Genomic DNA, 26,820 nt, shown 5'->3' on the forward strand with positions numbered 1-26,820 from the left:
ATGTGGATTTCGGGGGTAGACAAAATTCAGCCCATAAGAGTGTGTGCTGGTGTGTGACTGTGTATGTGTAGAGGCTCTGTGTAGCTTGCTCTGTGGATGTCTGTATAGAACAGTGTGTGTGTGCGTGTCTATGGACCAAATGTTTGTGCCTCCCCCGAAATTCATTGTGTTGAATCTCTAAACTCCAGTCCGGTTGTATTTGGAAATGGGGCCTCTAAGGAAGTAATTAAAGGTTAAATGAGGTCATAAGGGTGGGGCCTTCATCAATAGGATTAGTATCAAGGGGAGGAAAGGTCACATGAGGACACAGTGAGAAGGTGTCCATCTGCAAGCCAGGAAGAGGGCTCTCAGCAGAAAGTGAATTGACCGACACCTTGATCTTGGTCTTCCAGCCTCGAGAACTGAGAAAACAAATGTCTGTTGTTTAAATCATCCAATCTATGGTATTTTATTGTGGCAGCTGGAGGAGACTAGTATAGTCTGTGTGTGCGTGTGTGTGTGTGTGTGTGTGTGTGTGTGTGAGAGAGAGAGAGTCTGTATAGCAGAGCCCCCCACCCCTATTTATTGTTTGCCTTCCATGTAAATCCAGAGTGTGTCTTCTCTTTCCTTGCCTCCAAGCATCCTGACCCCTCACTCTCCTCCACCTTCTGTCTTCTCCTTGACCCTCCCACAACACATACACACATACACGTGTGCATGCACACACATGCATGCACACACAAACACACCTACATATATGGACACAGAAACCCACACACAGCATGAGAGCAAAGAGACAGAAACCCACACACGGCATGAGAGCAAAGAGACAGACACACCCTAGAGAGAAACAAAGGAGGTGGGGGAGTCAGGGATAGGCCAGGGACCCGAGAGTCAGGAGACCTCTCTGCTCTTGGCTCCCTTTCCCCCCTGCTCCACCCACTTTTCTTCACTGTATTTTACAGTCAGCAATGGCAAAGGTGCAAACAACAAAGCTTCCTAGGAAACCTGCCCCATCCAAGTTGCAGAACAGCTGGGACCCTTTTCCAAAGAGATGCTGGCTGGGCCCCCTCCCTTGGACAAACCCACGGCCACTGTAGGATATATGGCCCCAGAGATTTAGCACATCAAAGATGGAAAGGACCGCAGAAACCGTCCTATCCTGCTTGTCTCTCACTTTTAAAGATCTGAAAACTGAGAAAGGGGTTTAAAAAATGTCTTTCCTTGCATGCTAGAACACGCCTTTCCTGGCTTAATTCAGTTCTTCTTCTGATGATTCATTCAGATTTCAAAAAGCATGGGTCTAGGACAGGGGTTTGCAAACTGTGCGTTTATAAATAAAGGTTTATTAGAACACAGCTGCCCCTGTTTGTGTATCATCTATGGCTGCCTTCATGCTGCAACAGCAGAGAAGCATAGTCTCAACAGAGGTCCTATGGCCCACAGATGCTGAAAATATTGCCCTCTGGTCCTTTTCAGAAAGTTTGCTGACCTCTGGCCTGGATTTTAGATGAGATCTGCCACTTCTTTCAGTAGTTCTTTGAAAAAAATAAATCCCTTTGATTCTGACCATCTGAGGTCCCTTCTGCTTTGTCTCTGGATGTTCTGTCTATCATGTAGATACAGCTTCTGGAGGAAAAGACACTAACCAGACCCTCTGTTATTATTCCTGATAACATGGGCATGCATTAACCAAAGATAAGACTTGGAGGTTTTCTTCTTTACCTATTAGTTGTAGTACTTGTATGAGTAGAAACTTGGCTTATTCATTTATTTGGATGTCCTGAGGTACAGGTTATAAATGAAAGGCAGGAGAAACACTTGATTTCTTTCCTCTGCGTTTTAAAATTTTGTGAGTTGTGTTTCTAGCATCTTCCAAAGGTAGCCAATAATATCTTTTTCTAAATTGATCCAGTAAGTAGGAGGCCCCCCCTTACCTCTTTGGATGAAAGTCTGTGAGGCTGTGAGCCTAGACTTGTCACTATCAGTTCCAGACTCATAGGGACAGCTGGTCTGAATAATAATGATAACACAGAAATAGAAATAGGCGAGAGACATAAAGAAAAAAAGGCATTTGAGTATGTGGATGTATTGACTGTTGTCTGAGGATATCTCTAGCTGTCTTTTCCTTTGTCTGGTTACATGATTCAGTTTCTTCCTCCCTCCCACCCTCCCTTCCTTCCTTTCTTTCTTCCTTCTTTCTTTATTGTTTTTTTGTTTTGTTTTGTTTGGCTACGTTGGTCTTCCTTGCTGTGCGCGGACTTTCTGTAGTTGCAGCAAGCGGGGGCTACTCTTTGTTGCGGTGCGTGGGCTTCTCATTGCAGTGGCTTCTCTTCCTGCGGAGCACGGGCTCTAGGTGCGCAGGCTTCAGTAGTTGTGGTGCGCAGGCTCAGTAGTTGTGGCACACGGGCTAAGTTGTTCTGCGGCATGTGGGATCTTCCCGGACCAGGGATCGAACCTGTGACCCCTGCATTGGCAGGCAGATTCTTAACCACTGTGTCACCAGGGAAGTCCCTCTTTATTCTTTTAAAGTCTTTTCAAGTTAGGTTTTTCCTTTTGTCATTTCCATCCAAGTGTCTGAACTATGCTGGCAATGGAAGGTGGTGCAGATGAAATAGAAATTATCATATTTCATCAAATTGAAGGCACAACTCAAATGAAAAAGAACAAGCTTTTCAATAAGGGGTACTGGGACAATTGATTATCCAAATGGAAAAATTAGATCTTTACCTCACTCCTTGACAAAAATTAATTTCAGATGGATTAAATATGAAAAACAAATTTAAAAATTTTTTTTAAAAAAACAAAATTTTTTAAATTTTAAGTTTCAAAGAACATATAGGAGAGTCTATTTCTCATGTTAAGCTTCCAGACACAAAGAAATCTCTCAAAATAGAAATAAAAAGATGAATTACTTAGAGTAGCTAATATTAAAAGATACAAAGAAGAATGAAAATATGAGTCACAGATTTACTGGAGATATTTGCAACATATAGCTTACAAAGGAAAGGTGTGCCTACTATATAATTATGCCCTTTAAGTCAGTACGGAAAATACCAACAATTCAACAGAAAAGTGAACAATGGCTAGAAACCATCAATTCACAGAAAAGAAACCCCGAATGGTCAATATTCCTCATTCATAATCAGGAAAATGCAAATTAAAGCAACAGTGAGGTATCTTTATATAAGCAGCTTAAAACAGGTTATGAGTTCACATATTTCGTTAGCAAAAATTACAAAGTTTAATACATTTATGAATTGGTAAGGATGCAGGGAATTGGAAACATACATCCTTGGTGGAAGAATAAATAGCTGAAACTACCTTAGTTATAAATTTGCCTCTTCTAGTGGGTTAAAAGGTGTGGACATCATAGAAGACAGATTTTACTTCTAAATATAAACCCTCAAGAGATCACACATGTGAGTGAGAAGGTAGCTCCAAGGAGGTTTATTGCAGCATTTTGCTGACAGCATAGCACTGGAAACAATCCAAACATCTAGCAGTCCAGGAAAGAACAGAGAGAAACTATGGTTTGTGCATGCAACCAAGTCCTTTTAAAAATTTTCTTTTATTGAGATATAATTCACATACCATAAAATCTATGCTTCTGAAGTGTACAATTCAATGGTCTTTAGTTTATTCACACGGTTGTGCAACCATCACACTGTCTAATTCTACAACATTGTCATCACCCCAAAAAGATACCCCATGCCTGTTTGCAGTCACTCCAAATTCCTCCCCTCCCCTAGCCCCTGGCAACCAGTAATCTGCTTTCCATCTCTAAGGATTTGTCCATTCTGGATATTTCATATAAATGGAATCCTACAATATGAAGCTTTTTGTGCCAGGCTCCTTTCACTTAGCATAATGTTCCCAAGGTTCATCCAGGTTGTGGCATGTAAAAGTGCTTCATTCTTTTTTGTGGCTGAATAATATTCCATGGTATGGTTAACAACTGAATTCTGTACAGCAGGCAATGAGATAGAGACACAAAAATCACCTAGATGAATTTCAAAAGCATAATGTCGCTGGCAATAAAAAAGGTGACAGAAGTGTAATAATGATTCCATATATATGTATAATGTTGTAATAACACACAAAATATTACCATATATTGACTATTGATAGATGCTTGAGGAGTAAAAGTATGAAAAAATGCATCAGTATAATATATACTACTTTGGGTAATGTTGACCTCTTAGGAAGAGAGGAAGGAAAATGGGTTGGGAGTCGTAGAATGAAAACACAGCAAAGTGTTAATGTTTTGAAAATAAGGTCAGTGTGCATATGTTTCCACTTATATTATTGGGTGTTTTTCTTTATGATAGAATTGTTTCATAATTAAAAACTTTAATAAGGTTATCCAGGAAATTCCCTGGTGGTCCAGTGATTAGGACTCCCTGCTCTCACTGCCGAGGGTCTGGGTTCAATCCCAGGTCGGGGAACTGAGATCCTACAAGCTGCACGGCGTGGCCAAAAAAAAAAAAAAAGTTATCCAGCATATGCTACTGAGTTAAGAATATTTATATATATGTTCCAAATATTTACACTTCATTCATATATTTTAAAATGGCTTTCAAACCTGATTGAGTGACATAACTTTGGAAGCAAAGCTCATATATTTGTACTTGTATCAATATATAAGTGGTCAGTACCACTGTCACATACACAAAAAAGTCCACACTCAGAAAAATCCTTACAGTGCTGTATTAACATGAGTTAAGTTATGGGCACCAAGTGACAAAATCCACATAGATTCTGTAAGTCTAACTTTATTGCAGCCTTTGATTTTAATAATAAGAAAGAAAGAATATAAACAGAAATATGATGGCAGTAAGAAAACTCTTTCATTCATGTCAAAGAGGAAACTGGTCTTGACTTGAGGGCTGCCCAGCACGGCCTGAAAGAATCATGAACCAAATACTTTTAGCCTTTTAGCTGCTTACCTTGGTGCATGCTACTTAGGAATTTGTTAATTCACAATTGAGTGTCTCCCTTCATGGCTTGTATTTTTGTGCTCCTTTTTGAAGTCTCTGTGTCTGTGGGATGACTCACCAGAGAGCAATCACGTAGTCTTCTCTGAGGAACCATTTTCTATTTACATGGTACCGTCCTGAACTCCCTAAGTGACTATTATGAGTACCACCAGCCCATAGATACAATACGTATTCTTAGCCCATGTTTTAAGTCGAACCATACAAAGGTTACACTCCGGTTTTGTGAAAAGCCACCCAGTAATTGTTGAGAGGAGGGGAAGCGAGAAGGGAAAATATTTTATTATTATGGATAATGAACCAAAGACACAGAGTCACCTGGGCTTTCATAAATTCCATCATCTTAATCCATACTCTCCTTCCCAGGGAAGAAGCTCTTCCTTCAGTTCTATAGCTTCAGTGTTGCGTAGACACACGACCCTGGGGGCTCCTGGGTGGGGACAGAAGCTGCCTCAGACAGTGCGTTGGTGTTTAGCTGGTCATAGGTCACTCCCTGGGATTCTTCAGGCTTTGAGGAAAAGAGACGTGCATGTAGAGCTGAGGTGCCAAATACAGTAGCCACGAGCCACCCACGGTTACTTAAATTCAAACGAATTTAAATTAAATGAAAAATTGAGGTCCTCAGTCTCACCAGATGCATTTCAGATGTGCAGCTGCTCTTAGGTGTTATAACGCTCATTAATGTTCAATCACAAATAAGCAGTATTTTAAATAGAAAAAAAATGGATGGATGTAAATTGGTTAATGTTTGTTAAATGATGCTTTCCTGCCATCCATCTGACCCTTAAAGTTCGCCAGAAACTCCAATAAACCCTTTATGTTTATGACATCACTAGACTCTCACAAGCCTTTTAGATGGGGATTTTGATTCCCCTTAGATATGGAAGGAAAGGAAGGGTCCAAATCATAGGGGTTTTGTGATTTGTCTCAGACCACACTGGTGATAAATAGTAGACATTGGGAGCTGGAATCCAGCTACTCTGGAATTCAAAGCACGTGGGGTTTTTTGTTTGTTTGAGATATAATTGACATATAACATTGTGCAAGTTTAAGGTGTACACGTGTCGATGTGATACATTGATATATTGCACTATGGCTATCACATTGCTAACACCTCCATCCTGTCACATAATTATCATTTCTTTTTGTGGTGAGAACAATTACGATTTAGCCTCCTAGCAACTCTGAAGTGTATGATACAGTGTTGTTGACTATAATCCCCATGCTGTGCATTAGATTCCCACGACTTATTCCTCTACAAGTTGCAAGTTCATTCCCTTAAATGTCATATCCCCCCCAGCCCCTGGTAACCACCATTCTAACCTCTTTTTACGAGTTCCATCAAAGTACATGTTTTTAAACTCAATATTAATTGGCCTCATCTATATAACCAGCGTATGAGCTAGACAGACCCGCCTGTGGTGGAAGTGAGCTCTTGGGTTATTCCAAAGGGGAGAACTCACCGATTCAGATATTCTTTCCAGTTTGGATACACCTGCATGTGAGTAAAAGAAAAAAGAAATCAGTTCTCAGATTGCAAGAGTCAGATCTTCGTCTTTCTAACCCAAGATTCCTTATGATTTCTTCCCTGATCACTTACCTGTAGCTCCCTGCTTGGGAAATTTGGAATGGCTGGTTCTGAGAGAGAGAAACATATTAAAGTATGGGGTCTCAAGATTTGGGGGAGAAGATAGGGCTGCAAGAAGCGGGGCTGGGCATACGAGTCACTGATGTACAAATGGGGTCTCTGAAGAGTGGAGTGGGAGTTAGACAGGGCATGAGATCTGTCAAGTATATCTACCTCTTGGCGGATTCTTCATGTGATGAATCTATCAAAAAAAAAAAAATACAAGGAGGAATTTGTCTCCTGAGAGAACCCTTCACTTTACTCCCCTTCCTCAGAGTTTTAAACGTGGGCTTCTCTGAACTTACTGTGCTGAGTGCATCTGTAGATGAAGAAGATGACAACGAAGAGGAGAAAGACAGAGACGCAGGTGAAGGTGGCGACAACGATGACTTTGGTGTCTGGTGGGAGAAGGGTGGGTTAGAGAGTAAGACTGGCTCCTGAAACACACTGATCAGCTTTAGCTGAACAGTTTCAAGGAGCGAGACAGCCTGGCTTCAAAACTTGGAGCGGCTGCTTCAGAGCTGGAATGTCCAATTATGCTTTAGGGAATTTCTTCATCTCCCTGAGCTTTTGTTTTCCCATTCAAAGTGAGGATAGCGAGACTTCCCTGGTGGCGCAGTGGTTAAGAATCCGCCTGCCAATGCAGGGGACACGGGTTCGAGCCCTGGTCCGGGAAGATCCCACATGCTGCGGAGCAACTAAGCCCGTGAGCCACAACTACTGAGCCTGCGCTCTAGAGCCCGTGAGCCACAACTACTGAGCCCGCGTGCCACAACTACTGAGCCCGCGTGCCACAACTACTGAGCCCGCACGCCTAGACCTGGTGCTCCATAGCCGGAGAAGCCACCGCAATGAGAAGCCCGCGCACTGCAACAAGGAGTAGCCCCTTGTGGGGGCAGCCAAAAATAAATAAATAAATAAATTTATACAAAGTGAGGATAGCTTTGTGGCTACTTTACTGGGTGGTAGGGAGATTGAGTGGTCAGTACATACAGAGAGGGCTAGCACAGTGCCTTGCAGACGGGAAATACCCAGTAAATGTTTCATCCCCAGGAATAATATTTATTTACTGTGAGCCACTTAGCACTCACGCACATTCTTTCTCATCTTTTTTTTTTTTTTTGCCACTAGGCTTGCAGGATCTTGGTTCCCCAACCAGCATTTGAACCCGGGCCCTCGGCAGTGAAAGCCCAGAGTCCTAACCACTGGACCGCCAGGGGATTCCCTGTTCTTTATCATCTTGACAATAAGCACGCAAGATAGGTTTACAGTCCCCATTTCGTTCATACGTAAATCAAGTGCCAGGAAGTAAATCGAGTTCCCCAAAGTCACCGGACAGGATGGGCTTCGGACTCTGGTATGTCTAACCCTTTCAGGCCACAAGGTCAGGGTTGTTCTGTGCTGACCACTGGGTGTGGACATTCAAGAGAAGTGATATTCTGAACCTGTTCCAGGGAACTCAAAATCTGGTGAGAAACACATTTTCCCAAACTAACTGTGTTGCTATAGAAGCGATGACAAGTCTAACAACAGACGAATTAAAGTCCAAGAATCATTTTCTCAAGATATTGAAGCAACCTAAGTGTCCATCGATAGATGAATAGATAAAGAAGGGAATACTACTCACCGTAAAAAAAGGATGAAAAATTGCCATTTGCAACAATGTGGATGGACCTAGAGGGTATTATGCTTAGTGAAATAAGTCAGACAGAGAACAACAAACACCATATGATTTTACTTATATGTGGAACCTGAAAAGCAAAACAAATGAACAAACAAACTGAAAACAGACTCATAGATACAGAGAGCAAACTGGTGGTTGCCAGAGGAGAGGGGTTGGGGGAAGGATGAAATAGGTGAAGGGGATTAAGAGGTACAAACTCCCAGTCGCAAAATAAATGTCATGGGGAATGTAATATCGACATAGGGAATATAATCAACAGTATTCTAGTAACTTTGTATGGTGACAGATGGTTACTAGACTTATTGTGGTGACCGTTTTGTAATGTATAAAAAATATTGTCACTGTGTTGTACACCTGAAATTAATATTGTATGTCAACTCTATTTCAATTAAAAAATACCCCCCAAAAAAGGATGGTGAATAAATCTTAGGGCATTCTAAACAAAAAAGAAAGAGAAGAAGAATCTTCCGTGTGGTGTATATATACAACGGAATGTTATTCAGCCAAGAGAAAGAAGGACATCCTGCCGTGTGCAATAATATGGATGAACCTTGAGGGTATTATGCAAGTGAGATAAGCCAGACAGAGAAAGACAGATACTGCATGGTATCACTTATATGTGGAATCTCAAAAATAAACTCATAGAAACAGAGAGTAGAACGGTGGTTGCTAGGGGCTTGGGGGTGGGGGAAATGGGGAGAGGTTGGTCAAAGAGTACAAACTGTCAGTTTCAGATGAATAAGGTCTGAGGATCTAACGGACCGCATGAACCCTAGTTGATGGCACTGTATCATATAATGGAAATTTACTAAGAGAGTAGATCTTAAGCATTCTCAACAACAACAACAACGAAAAAGTAAATCTATGAGATGAGTTGAGGGACGCGTTAATAAACTCTATGAGGAGAATTTTTCTACAATGTATACATGTATCAAATCATCACCGCGTTGTACACTTTAAATATCTTACCGCTTTATTGGTCAATTATACCTCCATGAAACGGCGGGAAGGGAGGTGGGGAAAAGGAGGTAAGAATACCTCACTTGGGACTTCCCTGGAGGTCCAGTGGTTAAGACTCTGCGCTCCCAATGCAGGGGGCTTGGGTTTGACCCCAGGCTGGGGAAGATCCCACATGCCTTCTGGCATGCCCCCAACCCACCCCAAAAAACGAATACCTCACTTGAAGAGAGAGGTGATGATGAAAAATACTGGCTCTAAAGCACTCAGTCTAGAATCTGACTCAATGTGTAAGATAATGAGATTGCAGTGATCATGATTATTTTCTCACCCAATATTCTACCCACACCCATCTCCCTCTGTAACAGATGCTGTCAACGTTCCTCCACCCATGTTCCCCCAGATTCCTTTGCCATTTTTATGCGTGCTAGATCATGGCTTTTTCCCCTTTCCAACGTGAGCACTTTGATGTCTTTGTTGGGGGGTTGCCTGGAAGGATGCCTTGGGATTTATGTGGCCCAGGGCGCCCCTTTACCAACGGCTGCCATTTGTGGGAGCAGTGCATCCCCATGGACATGTAAAAATGGGGCAGGAACAGCTGTTCCTGGATGCAAGCACAGAAACATCAGCCTTGCCTTATGCTTTCAATCCTCCCCTTGACTACCCTACAGTTTCTCTCACATAGCAGTTCACTAGAAATGAGAAGTAAATTATTGCAAAATTGTCCACCGCCCACTAAACTGGGTTTACCCTGAGATGTCCACATATCCTGGTTAGACTTTGCATCACTATTTACAAATTACAAAAATAAATTTGCAGAAGGTCTATGCCATTGGTCTAAGGCATCTGACAAAGCAATGGGATACAGCTTGACACAGGGCATAAATGAAGTCACAGGCACCAGAAAGAAAGCCTGGATTTGTGGCAAAGTTCGGTGATGAAATTGATCATTGGTCTCTGCACAGAACTGGAGTAGAGGGTCCCTTTCTAGTACCTTGGAGGCATATGTGTACAGACTGGGGACAGCATATCTGTGCTTACAGATATTTTACTCTGTTTAGAATTGTGGTGGTGTAAATGTGAACTCTGAAAGTACATTTTAAGAAATGATATACATACCCACTAGGTTGGCTATAATAAAATTAAAAGAAAAAAGACAAGTGTTGGAAAGGATGTGGAGATATTGAAACCCACGTAAATTACTAGTGGGCAGGTAAAATGGTACAGTCACATTGGAAAACAATTTGACAGTTGCTCAAAAAGTTAAACATAGTGTTACCACGTGTCCCAGCAGTTCTATTCCTAGGTAGATACATAATTGAAAACAGGGACTCAGGTATGTGTACACCTAAATTCACAGCAGCATTACTTGCAATAGCCAAAAGGTACAAACAACTCAAATGTCCATCCACTGATGAGTGGATAAACAAAATGTGGTCTATCCATATGATGGAATATTATTCAGCCATGAAAAGGAATGAAGTACTGATACATGCTACAACATAGAGGAACCTGGAAGACATTATGCTAAGTGAAAGAAGCCAGTCTCAAAAGACCACATATTTTGTGAATGCATTTACATGAAATGTCCAGAAAAGGCAAAACTGTAGAGTCAGAAAGCAGATTAATGGTTGGCAGGGCCTGTCAGGAGAGGGGGGAATGAAGAGTGACTGCTTAATGGGACTTCATTTGGGGAATTATAGTGGTGATGATTGCACAACCTCGTGAATATGCCAAATGCCACTGCCTTGTCCACTTTAAAAGGGTGAATTTATGGAATGGGAGTGATATATCAATAAAAAAAGAAAGAAAATAAATTATAAAAGAGCTAAAAACATGAAAGCTTTGACTTCCATCTCATTTCTGATACTTCCAGGTTCTTTGACTCTACCGGATAGAGTAGCAGTCATTTTGGATGGTGTAGCAGTCATTTTCCCAAGCCTGCTAATACTGAATAAAAACATTTTCAAAGAGGAATACAATGGAGGATATCTTTTTTTTTTTTTTTTTTCTTGGCCACGCCGGGGATGTGTGTGGGGGGGTGGCATGTGGGATCTTAGTTCCCCTACCAGGGATCCAACCCATGCTCCCTGCAGTAGAAGCACAGAATCCTAACCACTGGACCACCAGGGAAGTCCCGAGGATATCTTTTAAAAAAAAATTCTATTATACTAATGACAACCTTGAACAATTTTGGCTCATTGGAGTAGATTACAAGAAGGTTATGAGTTGCTGAAAGAAAAAACGATTAAGCATCTATGGAAATTCCCCGGTGGTCCCCATGGTTAGGACTCCTCGCTTCCACTGCCAGGGGCCCGGGTTTGATCCCTGGTCGGGGAACTAAGATCCCACAAGCCGCAGGGCATGGCAAAAATAAATCCTTTTATGGATAAGCCCATTTCAGTCTAAACCTGAAGAAAGCCCTAGTTTTTATGAGAATCTCTGAGGGTAGAATCTTAGTCAATTCTTCACGGAAAAGCAATATCAGAAAAATATTTAATATTCACCGTTTTTTGAGAACTTTAAAGTTTTAACAAGTCTTTGATCATATATATTCCCAAAGTACCTGGACTCCACAGGTCCCCGTCCCATTCCCCAAACCAGTCACACAAACTCACCCTCATTCTTCACGAAACTCCACTGTAGTTTTTCATTAGGTAAAATGGCAGATGATGCACCTTGTACTGTTTTTTTCACCAGTGTTTTCAGAACGCGGGAGTGCCTTAGAGAGCATCTTCCCAACATGGAGAGAGGGGGCATTAAAGGCACTCCTTGTGCCTTTTAATCAGAAGGGCATCCTCTGCCTCATGAGGTGGATACAACTGGGAAAAACAAGTCCTCTCTAATTATATTACCTGTTTTTGCAGGGTCAGGTCCACTTTCATCATCTTCATCTAGAAAACAGGATGCAAGAAAAGGAATCACGATGTTTATATGGGAACCTTGGGGACATAAATCCTCAAGTTCTGTCTATGGACTCCATGCCCTCTTTGGGGAGCAGGGAAGAGAATGTCTTTTCCATTCTCCAGGTGCTCACTAGGTCCCCAAACCAGGGCCAGAGCACTAGATTACTCTTCTTAATACTGCTGAAGTTCGCTATTATTTTAAGAACAAAAATATTTATGAATGACACTACTTCCAATCCTAACCCCACCTTCCTATCCTATCCCAGGAAAGAGCACCAACAGTTTGCAAGTATTTTCTCCCATTTGGTAGGTTGCCTTTTCATTTCACTGATTGTTTCTTTTGCTGTGCAGAAGCTTTTTAGTTTGATGTAGTCCCACTTATTTATTTTTGCTTTTGTTTCTTGTACTTTTGGTGTCATATCCGAAACAATTGTTGCCAAGAACAGTGTCAAGGATCTTCTTCCCTTTGTGTTCTTCTAGGAGTTTTATTGTTTGTAGTCTTATGTTTAAGTCTTTTATCCATTTCAAGTTAAATTTTTGTAAGTGGTTGAAGGTAGAGGTCCCATTTCATTCTTGTGCAAGTGGTTATCTAGTTTTTCCAACACAATTTATTGAAGAGACTATCTTTTCCCCATTGAGCATTCTTGGCTTCCCTGTCAAATTTAGTTGATTGTATATACAAGGGTTTATTTCTGGGTTCCCAGTTCTGTTCCATTGATCTGTGTGTCTCTTTTTATTCCAGTATCATACTGTTTTGATTACTATAGCTTTGCAGTATAGTTTGAAATCAAGAAGTGTGAAGCCTATGGCTTTGTTCTTCTTTCTCGGGATTGTTTTGGCCTTTTGGAGTGTTTTGTGGTTCCCTACAAATTTTAGGATTGTTTGTTCTATTTCTGTGAAAAATGCCATTGGAATTTTGATAGAGATTTGCATCAAATATATGTAAGGTTTTGGGTAATATGGACATTTTAACAATATTAATTCTTCTGATCTGTGAACATGGGATAGCTTTCTGTTTCCATTGTCTTCTTCAGTTTCTTTCATCAGAGTCCTGTAGTTTTCAGCGTACAGATCTTTCACTTCCTTGGTTATATTTATTCCTAAGTATTGATATTTTATTGGTTTTGATGCTATTGTGAATAAGATTTTTCCTTTATTCTTTTCAAGATATTGTGTTGTTAGTATATAGAAACAGAACTGATTTTTGTGTGTTGATTTTATATCCTGCAACTTTACTGAATTTGTTGATTAGTTCTAATAGTTTTGGGGTTGAGTCTTTAGGGTTTTCTATATATAAGATCATATCATCTCCAGATGAAGACAATTTTTCTTCTTCCTTTCCAATTTGGGTGCTTTTTTTTTTTTTTGTCTTGTCTGATTGCTCTAGCTAGGACTTCCAGTATTATGTTGAATTGAAGTGGTGAGAGTGGGTATCCTTGTTCCTGATATTAGAGGAAAAGCTTTCAACCTTTCATCATTGAGTATGACCTTGGTTGTGGTCTTGTTGTATTGGCCTTTATTGTGTTGAAGTTTGTTCCTTCTACACCCAGTTTATTAAGAGTTTTTATCTTGATGTTGTACTTTGTCAAAGGTTTTTCCTGCATCTATTGAGATAATCGTATGATTTTTTTCCTTCTTTCTGTTAACATATGTATCACATTTATTGATTTGTCTATGTTAAACCATCCTTGCATTCAAGGGATAAATCTCGCTTGATCATGGTGTATGAGGTTTTAATGCACTTTTAAAATTGGTTTGCTAACATTTTTGCATCTATATTCATCAGGGATATTGGTCTGTAGTTTTCTCTTCTTTTAGTGTCCTTATCTGGTTTTGATATCAAGGTAATGCAGGTCTTGTAAAATGAGCATGGGAGTGTTCCTTCCTCTGCAATTTTTGGAAGAGTTTGGGAATGATTGGTGTTATTTCCTCTTTAAATGTTTGGCAGAATTCACCAGTGAAACCATCTGGTCCTGGGCTTTTCTTCATTGGGAGGTTTTTGATTACTGATTCAATCTGTTTATCCATTATTGGTCTGTTCCAGTTTTCTATTTCTTCATTATTCAGTGTTGGTTTGTAAACTTCACAAAGGTTCTCTCGTCCATAGGTAACTACCCATGTCCATGTTCTCCCAGACCATGATCAAGAGCGGCTGGAACCAGGTCACAGTCTCCTGCAGGTTCCACAGCTGGTACTGAGGTGTGTCTGCCCATTACCCAATGCATAGGTGGGTGAGATTCCTCCTGGGTCCTTTGGTATATGGTGCTGGATCCCACAACTCCCATAGAGGCACTTTTGTTCATGGATGGATGCTAAATTTTAGTTGTTGAAATGGAGATACAAAAACAAGGGATGCCTTATGCTGCCATGATGCTCAGTTTGGTCTTTTCCTACTTTCTCAACTTGTAATCATTCTGAGAGCCCCAGTTTGAGCAGACCAAGAATACTACATTCCATTCTGTTGTGAGGAATCAGACATAAGAGTGTCATACTGTGACCTGGAGTCATCTCAGGGCCTATGTTGACTGAGAGGGAAGGTTTTAGGACTAATCCTGAAGAAGACAAGGCAATGGGGGTGAAGGGAAGGACCAGGGTTTCCCATTTTCCACTGCACCTGGGGACATTCTCACCCATCTCTCTGTATTAACCATGTCTTTTATTTTCTACATTTGATGCTTTGACATCTTGGGACCTTGCTGACCCTAGAGGGATTCTCCTCCCATGGTTATCCAATTTCTAGGGATAGGAAAAAACTTTCCCTCAAGCACACCTCTCAAATGCAAACCAACCTATCCAGAGCCCACACTTCCAACCACCTCCCTTATTGTTCTCTTATACTCAGGGACACTGTTTCTCTGCCCTAATCACCCCAGGCCCAGGTCCCAGACAACCAGGGACAGCCTCTATACCCCAGATCCAATCCTCAGTCTGTTATTTACCATAGAAACCTCAGTAAAGGCTCTTGCCAACACTCCTCCCCTTGTCTCTACGTCCTGACTGGGTGCTTCCCCGTGTGGTCCTGCATGGCGTGGCATGACATGTCCCCTTTTCTTAGGAACTGTAACAAACTATCTTTTCAATGACAATCGTATCCTTATCTTTGGCCTTACCGTACCTCAAATTTTCTATTAATACCTTGTTAAAAAGCAAACCACAGGCCCTAAATGGAATCATTTATGTAGACCATGCTGGGGCTTACTACCTAACCTAACTGAAGCTTCAAACCCGCATCCCTCCCACCCCGTCCCCAAAAATGTTGTCTTAAGTGGTCAGTCGGGAATTTTCTGGTCACACCAATGAGGTCATCACAGGGGCCTCCTCCATCCCCCAGAGGACCATGAGGTAATCTGCCACATAGATCCCTTCTGTACTCCATAGGTAGGTTAACCTAAAGCTGAAATGATCTTTTTTATTTATGACTTCTTTGTCTGGTTTTAAAAAACCTCTCCTTTTCTATAGCCCTGTGGAACTCCTCTCTACTTGCTAGAAGGGATGCTTCCTCCTTCATGAATTATTTGAGAAAGCCAATTAGATCTTTAAAATGTACTCAGTTGAATTTTGTTTTTTTAACAAACTCTATTCTAAAACACTCGCCCACGTTCACATCCTTGAGACCCACTCAGAATCCCTGATAAGAGCCTTCTTACACTGAGTTCCCATTTCTCTACAGCCACTGTCTTGTAGGTACAAAAGTACTGTCCAGCATCTTTAGGCTTCAGGTCAGTGAGGAGGAATTTAGTATCCTGTCCTGTTGAGTTGCATTCTTGCTTGTACCCAGAGCCCTGCAACTTCCCCAGCACAAATGTCACATTCGGGACGTCAGACTGGCACTTGAGGGTCACGTTGCTGCTGTGTTCAACCTCTGAGCTGGGCAAGGCATGGAGGAGGGATTTGGAAAATTTCTCTGGAAAGAATTTGGAGTTAGTTTGACTCTTCATCTTGGTGACCACCAAAACCCTCCTAGAATTTAGAGGATGAAAGGGAAAAGGTCATGAAACTTGGGGCGCAGGAACAGAGTCTAAGTGGGAGACAACTTACCATTATTTTTCTCATCTTCATTGCCCAGACAAAGCCCTGGAAGAGAAACTCTCATGAGAGATGAATTATATGTTTGTCTTTTTTTTTTTTTCTTTATTGAAATAGAGTTTTGATTTACAATGTTGTGTTAGTTTCAGGTGTACAGCAAAGTGTTTCAGTTATATAACATTCTTTTTCAGATTCTTTTCCCTTATAGGTCATTACAAAATATTGAGTATAGTTCTCTGTGCTATATAATAGGTCCTTGTTGGTTATCTATTTTGTACATAGTAGTGTGTATATGTTAATCCCAAACTCCTAATTTATCCCTCCCCGCCCTTTCCCCTTTGGTAAGCATAAGTTTTTTTTCTATGTCTGTGATTCTATTTATGTTTTGTAAATAATTTCTTTCATATCTTTTTTTAGATTCCACATATAAGTGATATCATATGATATTTGTCTTTCTCTGACTTACTTCACTGAGTATGATAATCTCTATATGTTTGTCTTTGAGTAAAAATCAGGCAGAGACTGTGTGACTCATCTGTTAAAGATCTGCCTTATTCCTTGCAGGTACTTCCCTGGGTTTATTTTTTCACCTTTTACTTTTGTCCCATTGTTTGTCATTTGGAAGTTATGTTTACAGTGGTGATCATTGTGTAATGTATAAAAATACCGAGTCACTGTGTTGTACACCTGAAACTAATATAACATTGTAAGTCAATTATACTTCAATTAAAAATAAATAAGTACATAAAAGTTATTTCCCAGGCACCATCTCAAAAAAAAAAAAAGTTATGTTTATGTACAAAATGCCAGCAACTTTTTCTGATATATTGCATTCCTTTCACAATTAGTCCTTCTTTTACCATCTGGAAATCACTGAACATTTACCTGTATTTTCTGTGACTGCAATTTTTATGCTTTCCATTTAAAGAATGCAACAGTTATTTACTGTGGAGTGTCCATGTGGGTTTCCACCCACATCCAAATGGGGAGATTTGCTCTCCATGACGGGGTCATTCTTTTCACAAAGAATTGAAGATGTTTTCTGGTCCCAAATGCTCTCCTCACTTGCAGCTTTGATCTTTACGTACTTTAGCCCCTATCTCTTCTGTGCTCTATTCTTTATATTTCATTCTGGGATGGAGACATTAACCCACGGATGGAAATAAGGGACCCCCCCAGTCCCATATTGTGGGGGAAATGGATGCTAGTCTTGGGCCTCTGTTTTTTTTGTTGTTGTTGTTGTTGTTTTTTAATTTATTTTATTTATGGCTGTGTTGGGTCTTCGTTTCCGTGCTAGGGCTCTCTCCAGTTGTGGCAAGTGGGGGCCACTCTTCATCACAGTGCGCAGGCCTCTCACTATCGCGGCCTCTCTCGTTGCGGAGCACAGGCTCCAGACGCGCAGGCTCAGTAATTGTGGCTCACGGGCCCAGCCGCTCCGCGGCATGTGGGATCTTCCGGGACCAGGGCTCGAACCCGTGTCCCCTGCATTGGCAGGCGGATTCTTAACCACTGCGCCACCAGGGAAGCCCTTGGGCCTCTGTTAATGGGTGAAGCTAGAATTTCTGTAGACATGAGAGTGACTCAGGACATCTGGCCCTTGTTTCCACTCAGGGATGGACTCAAAACACAAGCCCCCAAGCTTCACCAGGAAGCAGGGAGGTGGGGGAGTGACAGTGGACCGAGGCTGCATTAGCAGTGAGAATGGCTACGTTGATGGGTAGGAAATCGGCTTCTGGTTGGTCAAGGGGGTCCCAGGTCTCATGGTCTCTTTTTAGGCCCTCCGCATATTCTGCTTTTAGTCTCACGTCACCTCAGCTGTGTTATCAGCCAATCTTCTGCTCAAATGGTGATTCCCATTCTTCCTTTTTTTTTTTTTTTTTAATAAGCACACAATTGCCTTAGGTTCACTTTACATCAGGAAACCCTACTAAGGAGTAGGTAAACATTGGGAGAGGGGTTCTCTGTTTCTGACAAATAAAACTGTAATGTATTCAAAGTGTACAACGTGATGATTTGATGTACATATACATTGTAAAATGATCACCACATTCAAGCTAGTTAACACATCTGTCACATCAGAAAGTTACCTTTTTTGTGTGTGTGAGAATGTTTATGATCCATTCTCTTAGCCAATTTCGATATTATTAACTATAGTCACTATGCTGTTCATTAGATCCTCAGAACTTATTTTTTTCTTACTTAATTTATTTTTGTCTGTGTTGGGTCTCTGTTGCTGCGCGTGGGCTTTCTCTAGTTGCGGCAAGCGAGGGCTACTCTTTGTTGTGGTGCATGGGCTTCTCATTGCGGTGGCTTCTCTTGTTGTAGAGCACAGGGTCTAGGCACATGGGCTCAGTAGTTGTGGCCCGTGGGCTCAGTAGTTGTGGCCCGTGGGCTCTAGAGCGCAGGCTTCAATAGTTGTGGCACACGGGCTTAGTTGCTCCATGGCATGTGGGATCTTCCCAGACCAGGGATCAAACCCGTGTCCCCTGCATTGGCAGGCGGATTCTTAACCACTGCGCCACCAGGGAAGTCCTTATTTCTTTCTTAATAAAGGACCACAGTTGACTTAGGCAGAGAACTGGCTGCAATGAAGACACTTGTTACTAAGGGGAAGAGACACACTGGCATGTAGGGTAGCTTGAAAAAGCAAAGAATAAAGGGATAGCTCCTTGGAGTTTAGTAGAATTCTGAGGTAGGGAGCTGTGGGCAACATAAGTAAGCATATTTCACTGGAAATAATTACAATAAATAACTACCAATCAGCGAGTATCTATCATTTGGTAGACTCTTTACATACATCAGCCATTTACATACATACATTATTTAGCAGGTCCTTTACAGATAACTGTCTTTTACCATACAGCCACCCTCTCTGCCTGATAGCCACACATCACACATTTAACATTTAGTATGGTCTTTACATACACCACATGGAGAGCTGTACAATTTCCATGCTAGAAAGGGAGGAGTGGGTGACACTAGAAACCATAGCTCTCTAGAGAAGGGGAAAATTACTATGATGTTCTGACTTATAACAAGAAACATAGGGACTTCCCTGGTGGTCCAGTGATAAAGAATCTGCCTTCCAATGCAGGGTACGCGGGTTCGATCCCTGGTCGGGGAAGTAAGATCCCACGTGCCGCAGGCAACATGCCGGCACCCTGGAGCCTGCGCGCCACAACTAGAGAGAGGAAACCCTCGCGCCACAACTAGAGAGAGGAAACCCTCGCGCCACAACTAGAGAGAAGCCCGCACACCGCAACGAAAGATCCCACATGCCTCAACGAATATCCCGCCTGCCGCAACTAAGACCCGACACAGCCAAAAACAAAAACAAAACCAAAAAAAGAAAGAAAAAGAAACATATATTGGGTCTTTGTCCCTGGTCCTGGCACAGAACTCCTAAAACCCTTGGAATTCCCTAAGTGTTGAGAGACGTAAAGGTGTCTTTTGCTATGTTAATGTAACTTTTGGAAAGTCTCTCTGTAACCTAAGGATGGGGGCTGGTTGCCACAGAAACAACCCCGTGATTAAAGGGTTGGAACTGTCAGTCTCACCCTCCCCCACCCCCTGACCTCTGGGGAGGTCATCAATTGCCAAGGATTTAATCAATCATGCCTATGTAGTGAAGCCTTCATAAAAACCCAAAAGGATGGGGCTCAGAAAGCTTCTGTGTTGGACATGTGGAGATTTTTTGAGTGTGGCGCGCTCAGAAGGTCTTTCCTTATACCTTGCCCTGTGCGTCTCTTCCATCTGACCGTTCCTGAGTTCAATTCTTCTACAGTAGATCAGTAATCTAGTGAGTCAGATGTTCCTCTGAGTTCTGTGTTCTAGCAAATTTGAGTTCTAGCAAATTAATGGAACCCAAGGAGGGGGCTTTTGGAACTTCAATCTGTAGCCAGTTGGACAGAAACACAGGTGGCCACCAGGGCTTGTGATTGGCATCTGAAGTGGGAGGGAGGACGTCTTTTAGGACAGACCCCTTAATCTGTGGGATCTGACAGTATCTCCAGGTAGATAGTGTCACAGTGGAGTTGAATTGTGGGACACCCAGCTGGTGTCAGAGAGTTGCTTGGTGCTGGGGGAGACAATGCCCCCAACACACACACACTGGAATTGGATGCAGAATCCTAACTGAAGTCTGAGAAATAAAATATTTCCTGCCATATCAGTAAACAAAGGATGTCACAGTCATCAGCGATTATAGCCACCTCCACCAGTGAGCTGGTGAGCCCTGAGGGAACTCAGGAAGGAAACAAAGAATACCTGCCATCTAGCAGCCATCAGACTGCAGCCACTCCCCACGGTGAGCCCTGAGGGAACTCAGGATGAGAAAACGCAGGATCCTGACCCCAGATAGCCGAGGTGCCTATCAAAGGAATGGTTTCAGTGAGCCCAGACTCATGCATCTTCCCATATACAGAAAAACGCTAAATTCCTTAACTTGAGATATCTGGTTTTCTTTCATTAACAATAATCTTTTGACATTCAAAGTACCTGCCCTTTGATACAAAACTCCTATATATCCTGCAGGGTTACTTGAGATGCTGTCTCCTGGGCTTGAAGTCCTAAGAATATCCACCGAATAAAACATAACTCTCAACTTTTAAACATCTTTATTGGAGTATAATTGCTTTACAACAACTTTTAAGTTGTGCGATTCATTTTTCAGTCGACAGTTCACATGAGGTCGTACTGGAGTAGGCGGGGACCCTAACCCAACAGGAGACAGAACACACGGAGGGAAGATGGCCATGTGACCATGTGAGGCTTTGGAGTAATGCGTCTACACACCAAGGGATGCCAAGGGTTGCCAGCCATCTCCCAACCAGAATCGAGGAGAGAGGCATGGAATAGACTCTCCCTCAGAGCCCCCCCCCCCCCCGCCCCGAGAAGGAATCAACCCTGCTGACACCTTGATTTTGGACTTCTGGCCTCCAGAACGGTGAGCGAATAGATGTCTGTTGTTTTAAGCCACCTGATTTGCGGTAATTCATTACGGCAGCCCCGGGAAATAAAAGTGAGGAGGACGATGTCAGTGACTGCCCCATTTATTCTGCCCTGCAGCTGGAGGTTTGGGGTATGGTGACCGGCCTCTCAAGCTCAAATGTGTGCGTGGGACAAGCATGACCTCAAAGGGAAGGGCTGAACCCAGAAGAATGAAGAAGGAACTAGGGCAGATGATAAGTCCTGATGTCCTCCACACCATCCCTTCCCCCACCCCACCCCCCACCCCCTGCCGCCCCACTCACGAAGGAGGAACTAGGCACTCAGTCTGGTGGAACTCCTGTTTCAAATTCTGGAGCTCCCGTGAGACCAAGCCAAGATTATATTCCAGGTCTTCCATCCTAGAAGCTGAGGTCTGTTTGATCACCTTATGTTCAAGTTGAGGATGGTTGAAATCAGGCTAAGGAGAGGGCTGGTCAGAAAATGTTCTTCGTATCCACTGTTCCCTGCCTTAGGGTCATAGGGAAGAACAAATCTGACTCCATATTGGATCTGTTTCTTTTACTTTAACCTTTGTATTCTATTGCTTTTGCTACAAGTTAATCACTAAAGGGATGTTGCCTATAAACTTAAAGTAGACATAATGGCCTATTTCTAGGAACCTTGCCTCCCATGCCTGAGCCTTAAGCTAAAATACCTTTGTTCAGCTCACAGGAAACATCCTGACCAGGCCCACCCATGAATGGCTGCAGGAAAGAAGAAGTTAATGTACCCCCTCCGAAGTCTGGCTGGAACAAAGAAATATTTGTAACAACTTGTTGCCTTTTTTTTACTTTACCTCCTCACCTCTCCCTCTTGGTTCTATAAAAGAAACTAGCATCCAGACCCCCGGCAAGATGGTTTTTTGGGACATTAGTCCACCCTTTTCTTGGTCTGCTGGCACTATTCCTTGCCCCAACAACTTGTCTCTCTTGAATTATTGGTCCATCATGCAGCAAGCAGTACGAGTTTGGACTCGGTAACACTAGGTCTTTTCTGTATTCCTCGTTCATAACCAAACTCACAGCTTTTCACACCCTATAGACCCTGCCCTCCTATATGCCAATGGAACGTTCAAGGCAAGACGGTGGTACATAGATGATACACACGTGGAGGTCCCATCGGAGCCGTGCATATCCCAGCCAATTAAACCAAGGGTATTACCACATGTCTCTGTACCTCTGCTCCCTCATCCCTTATGTGCGAGCACCAAAACGAGGGCATGTGGGTACCACAGCCGGTAGATTGTACCCAACACACAGAAGCCATAATTTCTGTACTTGTCACATCCCCCATGTTAACCCTCACTCCACCGTGAATGTTCTCACCCATCCAAACCCATCGGTCCCCATCCTGGAGACTCACCAAGGTAAAGCAGGGACAGGAATTCTGTGATCATAGCGTCCCTTCTGCCCAGACCAAGACGCCGTGTTCAGTCTTACAGTTGAAAGGAAGAAACTGGACTGGGCAATTGCAACTCCCTCCTGCCCTCTTTGTCCAAAGGATGTGGGGCGAGAGGTTTTGCTCTGACACTTTGCTTCTCCACTACCTGGTGTACAGCTTCCTTCTCACAACTGACTCAGGAAACCAGAAGCCACCAATGGCAGCATCTTCCTCATAAATCTGGTGTATGTTGCCCCACCCACCCTGAGATCTCTCCTGTCTCATCTGAAATCCTGCCCAAGACATTTTCTTTAAAAATAATTTGTCTTTTAAATAGTCTTATTTTTATTTTTTTAATATTTATTTATTTATTTATTTATTTCTGGCTGCGTTGGGTCTTCGTTGCTGCATGTGGGTTTTCTCTAGTTGCGATGAGCAGGGGCTACTCTTCATTGTGGTGCGTGGGCTTCTTATTGCGGTGGCTTCTCTTGTTGTGGAGCATGGGCTCTAGGCACGCAGGCTTCAGGAGTTGTGGCATGCCGGCTCAGTAGTTGTGGCTCAAGGGCTCTAGAGAGCAGGCTCAGTAGTTGTTTAAAATGTGTTAATTTCTGCTGTACAACAAATAGAATCAGCTGTACATATACATATATCCCCATATCCCCTCCCTCTTGCGCTTCCCTCCCACCCTCCATATCCCATTCCTCTATGTCGTCACAAAGCATCGAGCTGATCTCCCTGTGCTATGCGGCTGCTTCCCACTAGCCATCCATTTTACATTTGGTAGTGTACATATGTCAGTGCTACTCTCTCACTTCATCCCAGCTTCCCCTTCCCCCCTGTGTCCTCAAGTCCGTTCTCTACGTCTGCATCTTTATTCCTGCCCTGCCACTAGGTTCATCAGTACCGCTTTTTTAGATTCCATATATATGCGTTAGCATATGGTATTTGCTTTTCTCTTTCTGGCTTACTTCACTCTGTATGACATACTGTAAGTCCATCCACGTCACTACAAATAACTCAATTTCATTCCTCTTTATGGCTGAGTAATATTCCATTGTAAAAATGTGCCACATCTTCTTTATCCATTCATCTGTTGATGGACATTTAGGTTGCTTCCATGTCCTGGCTATTGTGGTACATGTATCTTTTTGAATTATGGTTTTCTCAGGGTATATGCCCAGTAGTGGGATTGCTGGGTCATATGCTAGTTCTATATATAGTTTTTTAAGGAACCTCCATACTGTTCTCCATAGTGGCTGTATCAATTTACATTCCCACCAACAGTGCAGGAGGGTTCCCTTTTCTCCACACCCTCTCCAGGATTTATTGTTTCTAGATTTTTTGATGATGGCCATTCTGACCAGTGTGAGGTGATACCTCATTGTGGTTTTGATTTGCATGTCTCTGATAATTAGTGATGTTGAGCATCTTCATCTTTTTGTTGGCAATCTGTATGTCTTCTTTGGAGAAATGTCTGTTTAGCTCTTCTGCCCATTTTTGGATTGGGTTGTTTGGTTTTTTTTTTGATATTGAGCTGCATGAGCTGCTTGTACATTTTGGAGATTAATCCTTTGTCAGTTTTTTCGTTTGCAAATATTTTCTCCCATTCTGAGTGTTGTCTTTTTGTCTCAATTTTGGTTTCCTTTGCTGTGCAAAAGCTTTTAAGTTTCATTAGGTCCCATTAGTTTATTTTTTTAATTTCCGTTTCTCTAGGAGGTGGGTCAAAAAGGATCTTGCTGTGATTCATGTCATAGAGTGTTCTGCCTATGTTTTCCTCTAAGAGTTTTATAGTATCTGGTCTTACATTTAGGTCTTTAATCCATTTTGAGTTTATTTTTGTGTGTGGTGTTAGGGAGTGTTCTAATTTCATTCTTTTACATGCAGTTGTCCAGTTTTCCCAGCACCACTTATTGAAGAGCCTGTCTTTTCTCCGTTGTATATTCTTGCCTCGTTTGTCAAAGATAAGGTGACCATATGTGTGTGGGTTTATCTCTGGGCTTTCTATCCTGTTCCATTGATCTATATTTCTGTTTTTGTGCCAGTACCATACTGTCTTGATTACTGTAGCTTTGTAGTATACTCTGAAGCCAGGGAGCCTGATTCCTCCAGCTCCGTTTTTCTTTCTCAAGATTGCTTTGGCTATTCGGGGTCTTTTGTGTTTCCATACAAATTGTAAAATTTCTTGTTCTAGTTCTGTGGAAAATGCCATTGGTAATTTGATAGCGATTGCATTGAACCTGCAGATTGCTTTGGGTAGAATAGTCATTTTCACAATATTGATTCTTCCAATCCAGGAGCATGGTATTTCTATCCATCTGTTAATGTCATCTTTGATTTCTTTCATCGGTGTTTTATAGTTTTCTGAGTACAGGTCTTTTGCTTCCTTAGGTAGGTTTATTCCTAGGTATTTTATTCTTTTTGTTGCGATGGTAAATGGGATTGTTTCCTTAATTTCTCTTTCTGATCTTTTGTTGTTAGTGTATAGGAATGCAAGGGATTTCTGTGCATTAATTTTGTATCCTGCAAACTTACAAAATTCATTGATTAGTTCTAGTAGTTTTCTGGTGGCATCTCTAGGATTTTCTATGTATAGTATCATGTCATCAGCAAACAGTGACAGTTTTACTTCTTTTCCAATTTGTATTCCTTTTATTTCCTTTTCTTCTCTGATTGCTGTGGCTAGGACTTCCAATACTACGTTGAATAATAGTGGCGAGAGTGGACATCCTTTTCTTGTTCCTGATCTTAAAAGAAATGCTTTCAGTTTTTCACCATTGAGAATGATGTTTGCTGTGGGTTTGTCATATATGGCTTTTATTATGTTGAGGTAGGTTCCCTGTATGCCCACTTTCTGGAGAGTTTTAATCATAAATCGGTGTTGAATTTTGTCAAAAGCTTTTTCTGCATCTATTGAGATGATCATATGGTTTTTATTCTTCGATTTGTTAATATGGTGTATCACATTGATTGTTTTGCATATATTGAAGAATCCTTGCATCCCTGGGATAAATCCCACTTGATCATGGGTATGATCTTTTTAATGTGTTGTTGGATTCTGTTTGCTAGTATTTTGTTGACGATTTTTACGTCTATGTTCATCAGTGATATTGGTCTGTAATTTTCTTTTTTTGTGACACCTTTGTCTGGTTTTGGTATCAGGATGATGGTGGCTTCATAGAACGGGTTTGGGAGTGTTCCTCCCTCTGCAATTTTTTGGAAGAGTTTGAGAAGGATAGGTGTTAACTCTTCTCTAAACGTCTGATAGAATTCACCTGTGAAGCCATCCGGTCCTGGACTTTTGTTTGTTGGAAGATTTTTTTTTTTTTAACATCTTTATTGGAGTATAATTGCTTTACAATGGTGTGTTAGTTTCTGCTTTATAACAAAGTGAATCAGCTATACATATACATATATCCCCATATCTCTTCCCTCTTGCATCTTCCTCCCTCCCACCCTCCCTATCCCACCCCTCTAGGTGGTCACAAAGCACCGAGCTGATCTCCCTGTGCTATGCGGCTGCTTTCCACTATCTATCGATTTTACAGTTGGTAGTGTATATATGTCCATGCCACTCTCTCACTTTGTCCCAACTTACCCTTCCCCCTCCCATTAGAAGATTTTTAATTACAGTTTCAATTTCATTACCTGTGATTGGTCTGTTTATATTTTCTAATTCTTCCTTGTTCAATCTTGGAAAGTTGTACCTTTCCAGGAATTTGTCCATTTCTTCCAGGTTGTCCATTTTATTGGCATATAGTTGCTTATAGTAGTCTCTTATGATCCCCTGTTTCTGTGGTGTCAGTTGTAATCTCTCCTTTTTCATTTCTAATTTTACTGATTTGAGTTCTCTCCCGTTTTTTTCTTGATAAGTCTGGCTAAAGGTTTATCAATTTTATCTTCTCAAAGAACCAACTTTTATTTTTATTGATCTTGCTATTGTTTTCTTCATTTCTATTTCATTTATTTCTGCTCTGATCTTTATGATTTCTTTCCTTCTACTAACTTTGGGTTTTCTTTGTTCTTCTTTTTCTAGTTGCTTTAGGTGTAAGGTTAGATTGTTTATTTGAGATTTTTCTTGTTTCTTGAGGTGAGCTTGAATTGCTATAAACTTCCCTCTTAGAACTGCCTTTGCTGTGTCCCATAGGTTTTGGATTGTCGTGTTTTCGTTGTCATTTGTTTCTATGTACTTTTTAAATTTCTTCTTTGATTTCTTCAGTGATCTCTTGGTTATTTAGCAGCACACTGTTTAGCCTCCACGTATTTTACAGTTTTTTT

The 26,820-nt window shown here is 41.7% G+C and overlaps 1 protein-coding gene across 1 annotated transcript; it reads right to left on the reverse strand.

Moving 5' to 3' along the window:
- Positions 1-1,371: 1,371 nt before the first annotated feature.
- On the reverse strand, positions 1,372-22,565 carry VSTM1 (V-set and transmembrane domain containing 1). The gene is made up of 7 exons (XM_061172523.1): positions 22,528-22,565; positions 16,189-16,224; positions 12,100-12,138; positions 6,909-7,001; positions 6,778-6,805; positions 6,577-6,614; positions 1,372-1,376 (listed from the first exon to the last, which is right to left on the reverse strand). The coding sequence occupies exons 1-7, from the start codon at positions 22,559-22,561 to the stop codon at positions 1,372-1,374; spliced, it is 273 nt and encodes a 90-aa protein (XP_061028506.1). The 5' UTR covers positions 22,562-22,565.
- Positions 22,566-26,820: the final 4,255 nt, after the last annotated feature.

Source organism: Eubalaena glacialis, chromosome 18 (assembly GCF_028564815.1).
Source record: "Eubalaena glacialis isolate mEubGla1 chromosome 18, mEubGla1.1.hap2.+ XY, whole genome shotgun sequence".
Taxonomy (NCBI): domain Eukaryota; kingdom Metazoa; phylum Chordata; class Mammalia; order Artiodactyla; family Balaenidae; genus Eubalaena; species Eubalaena glacialis.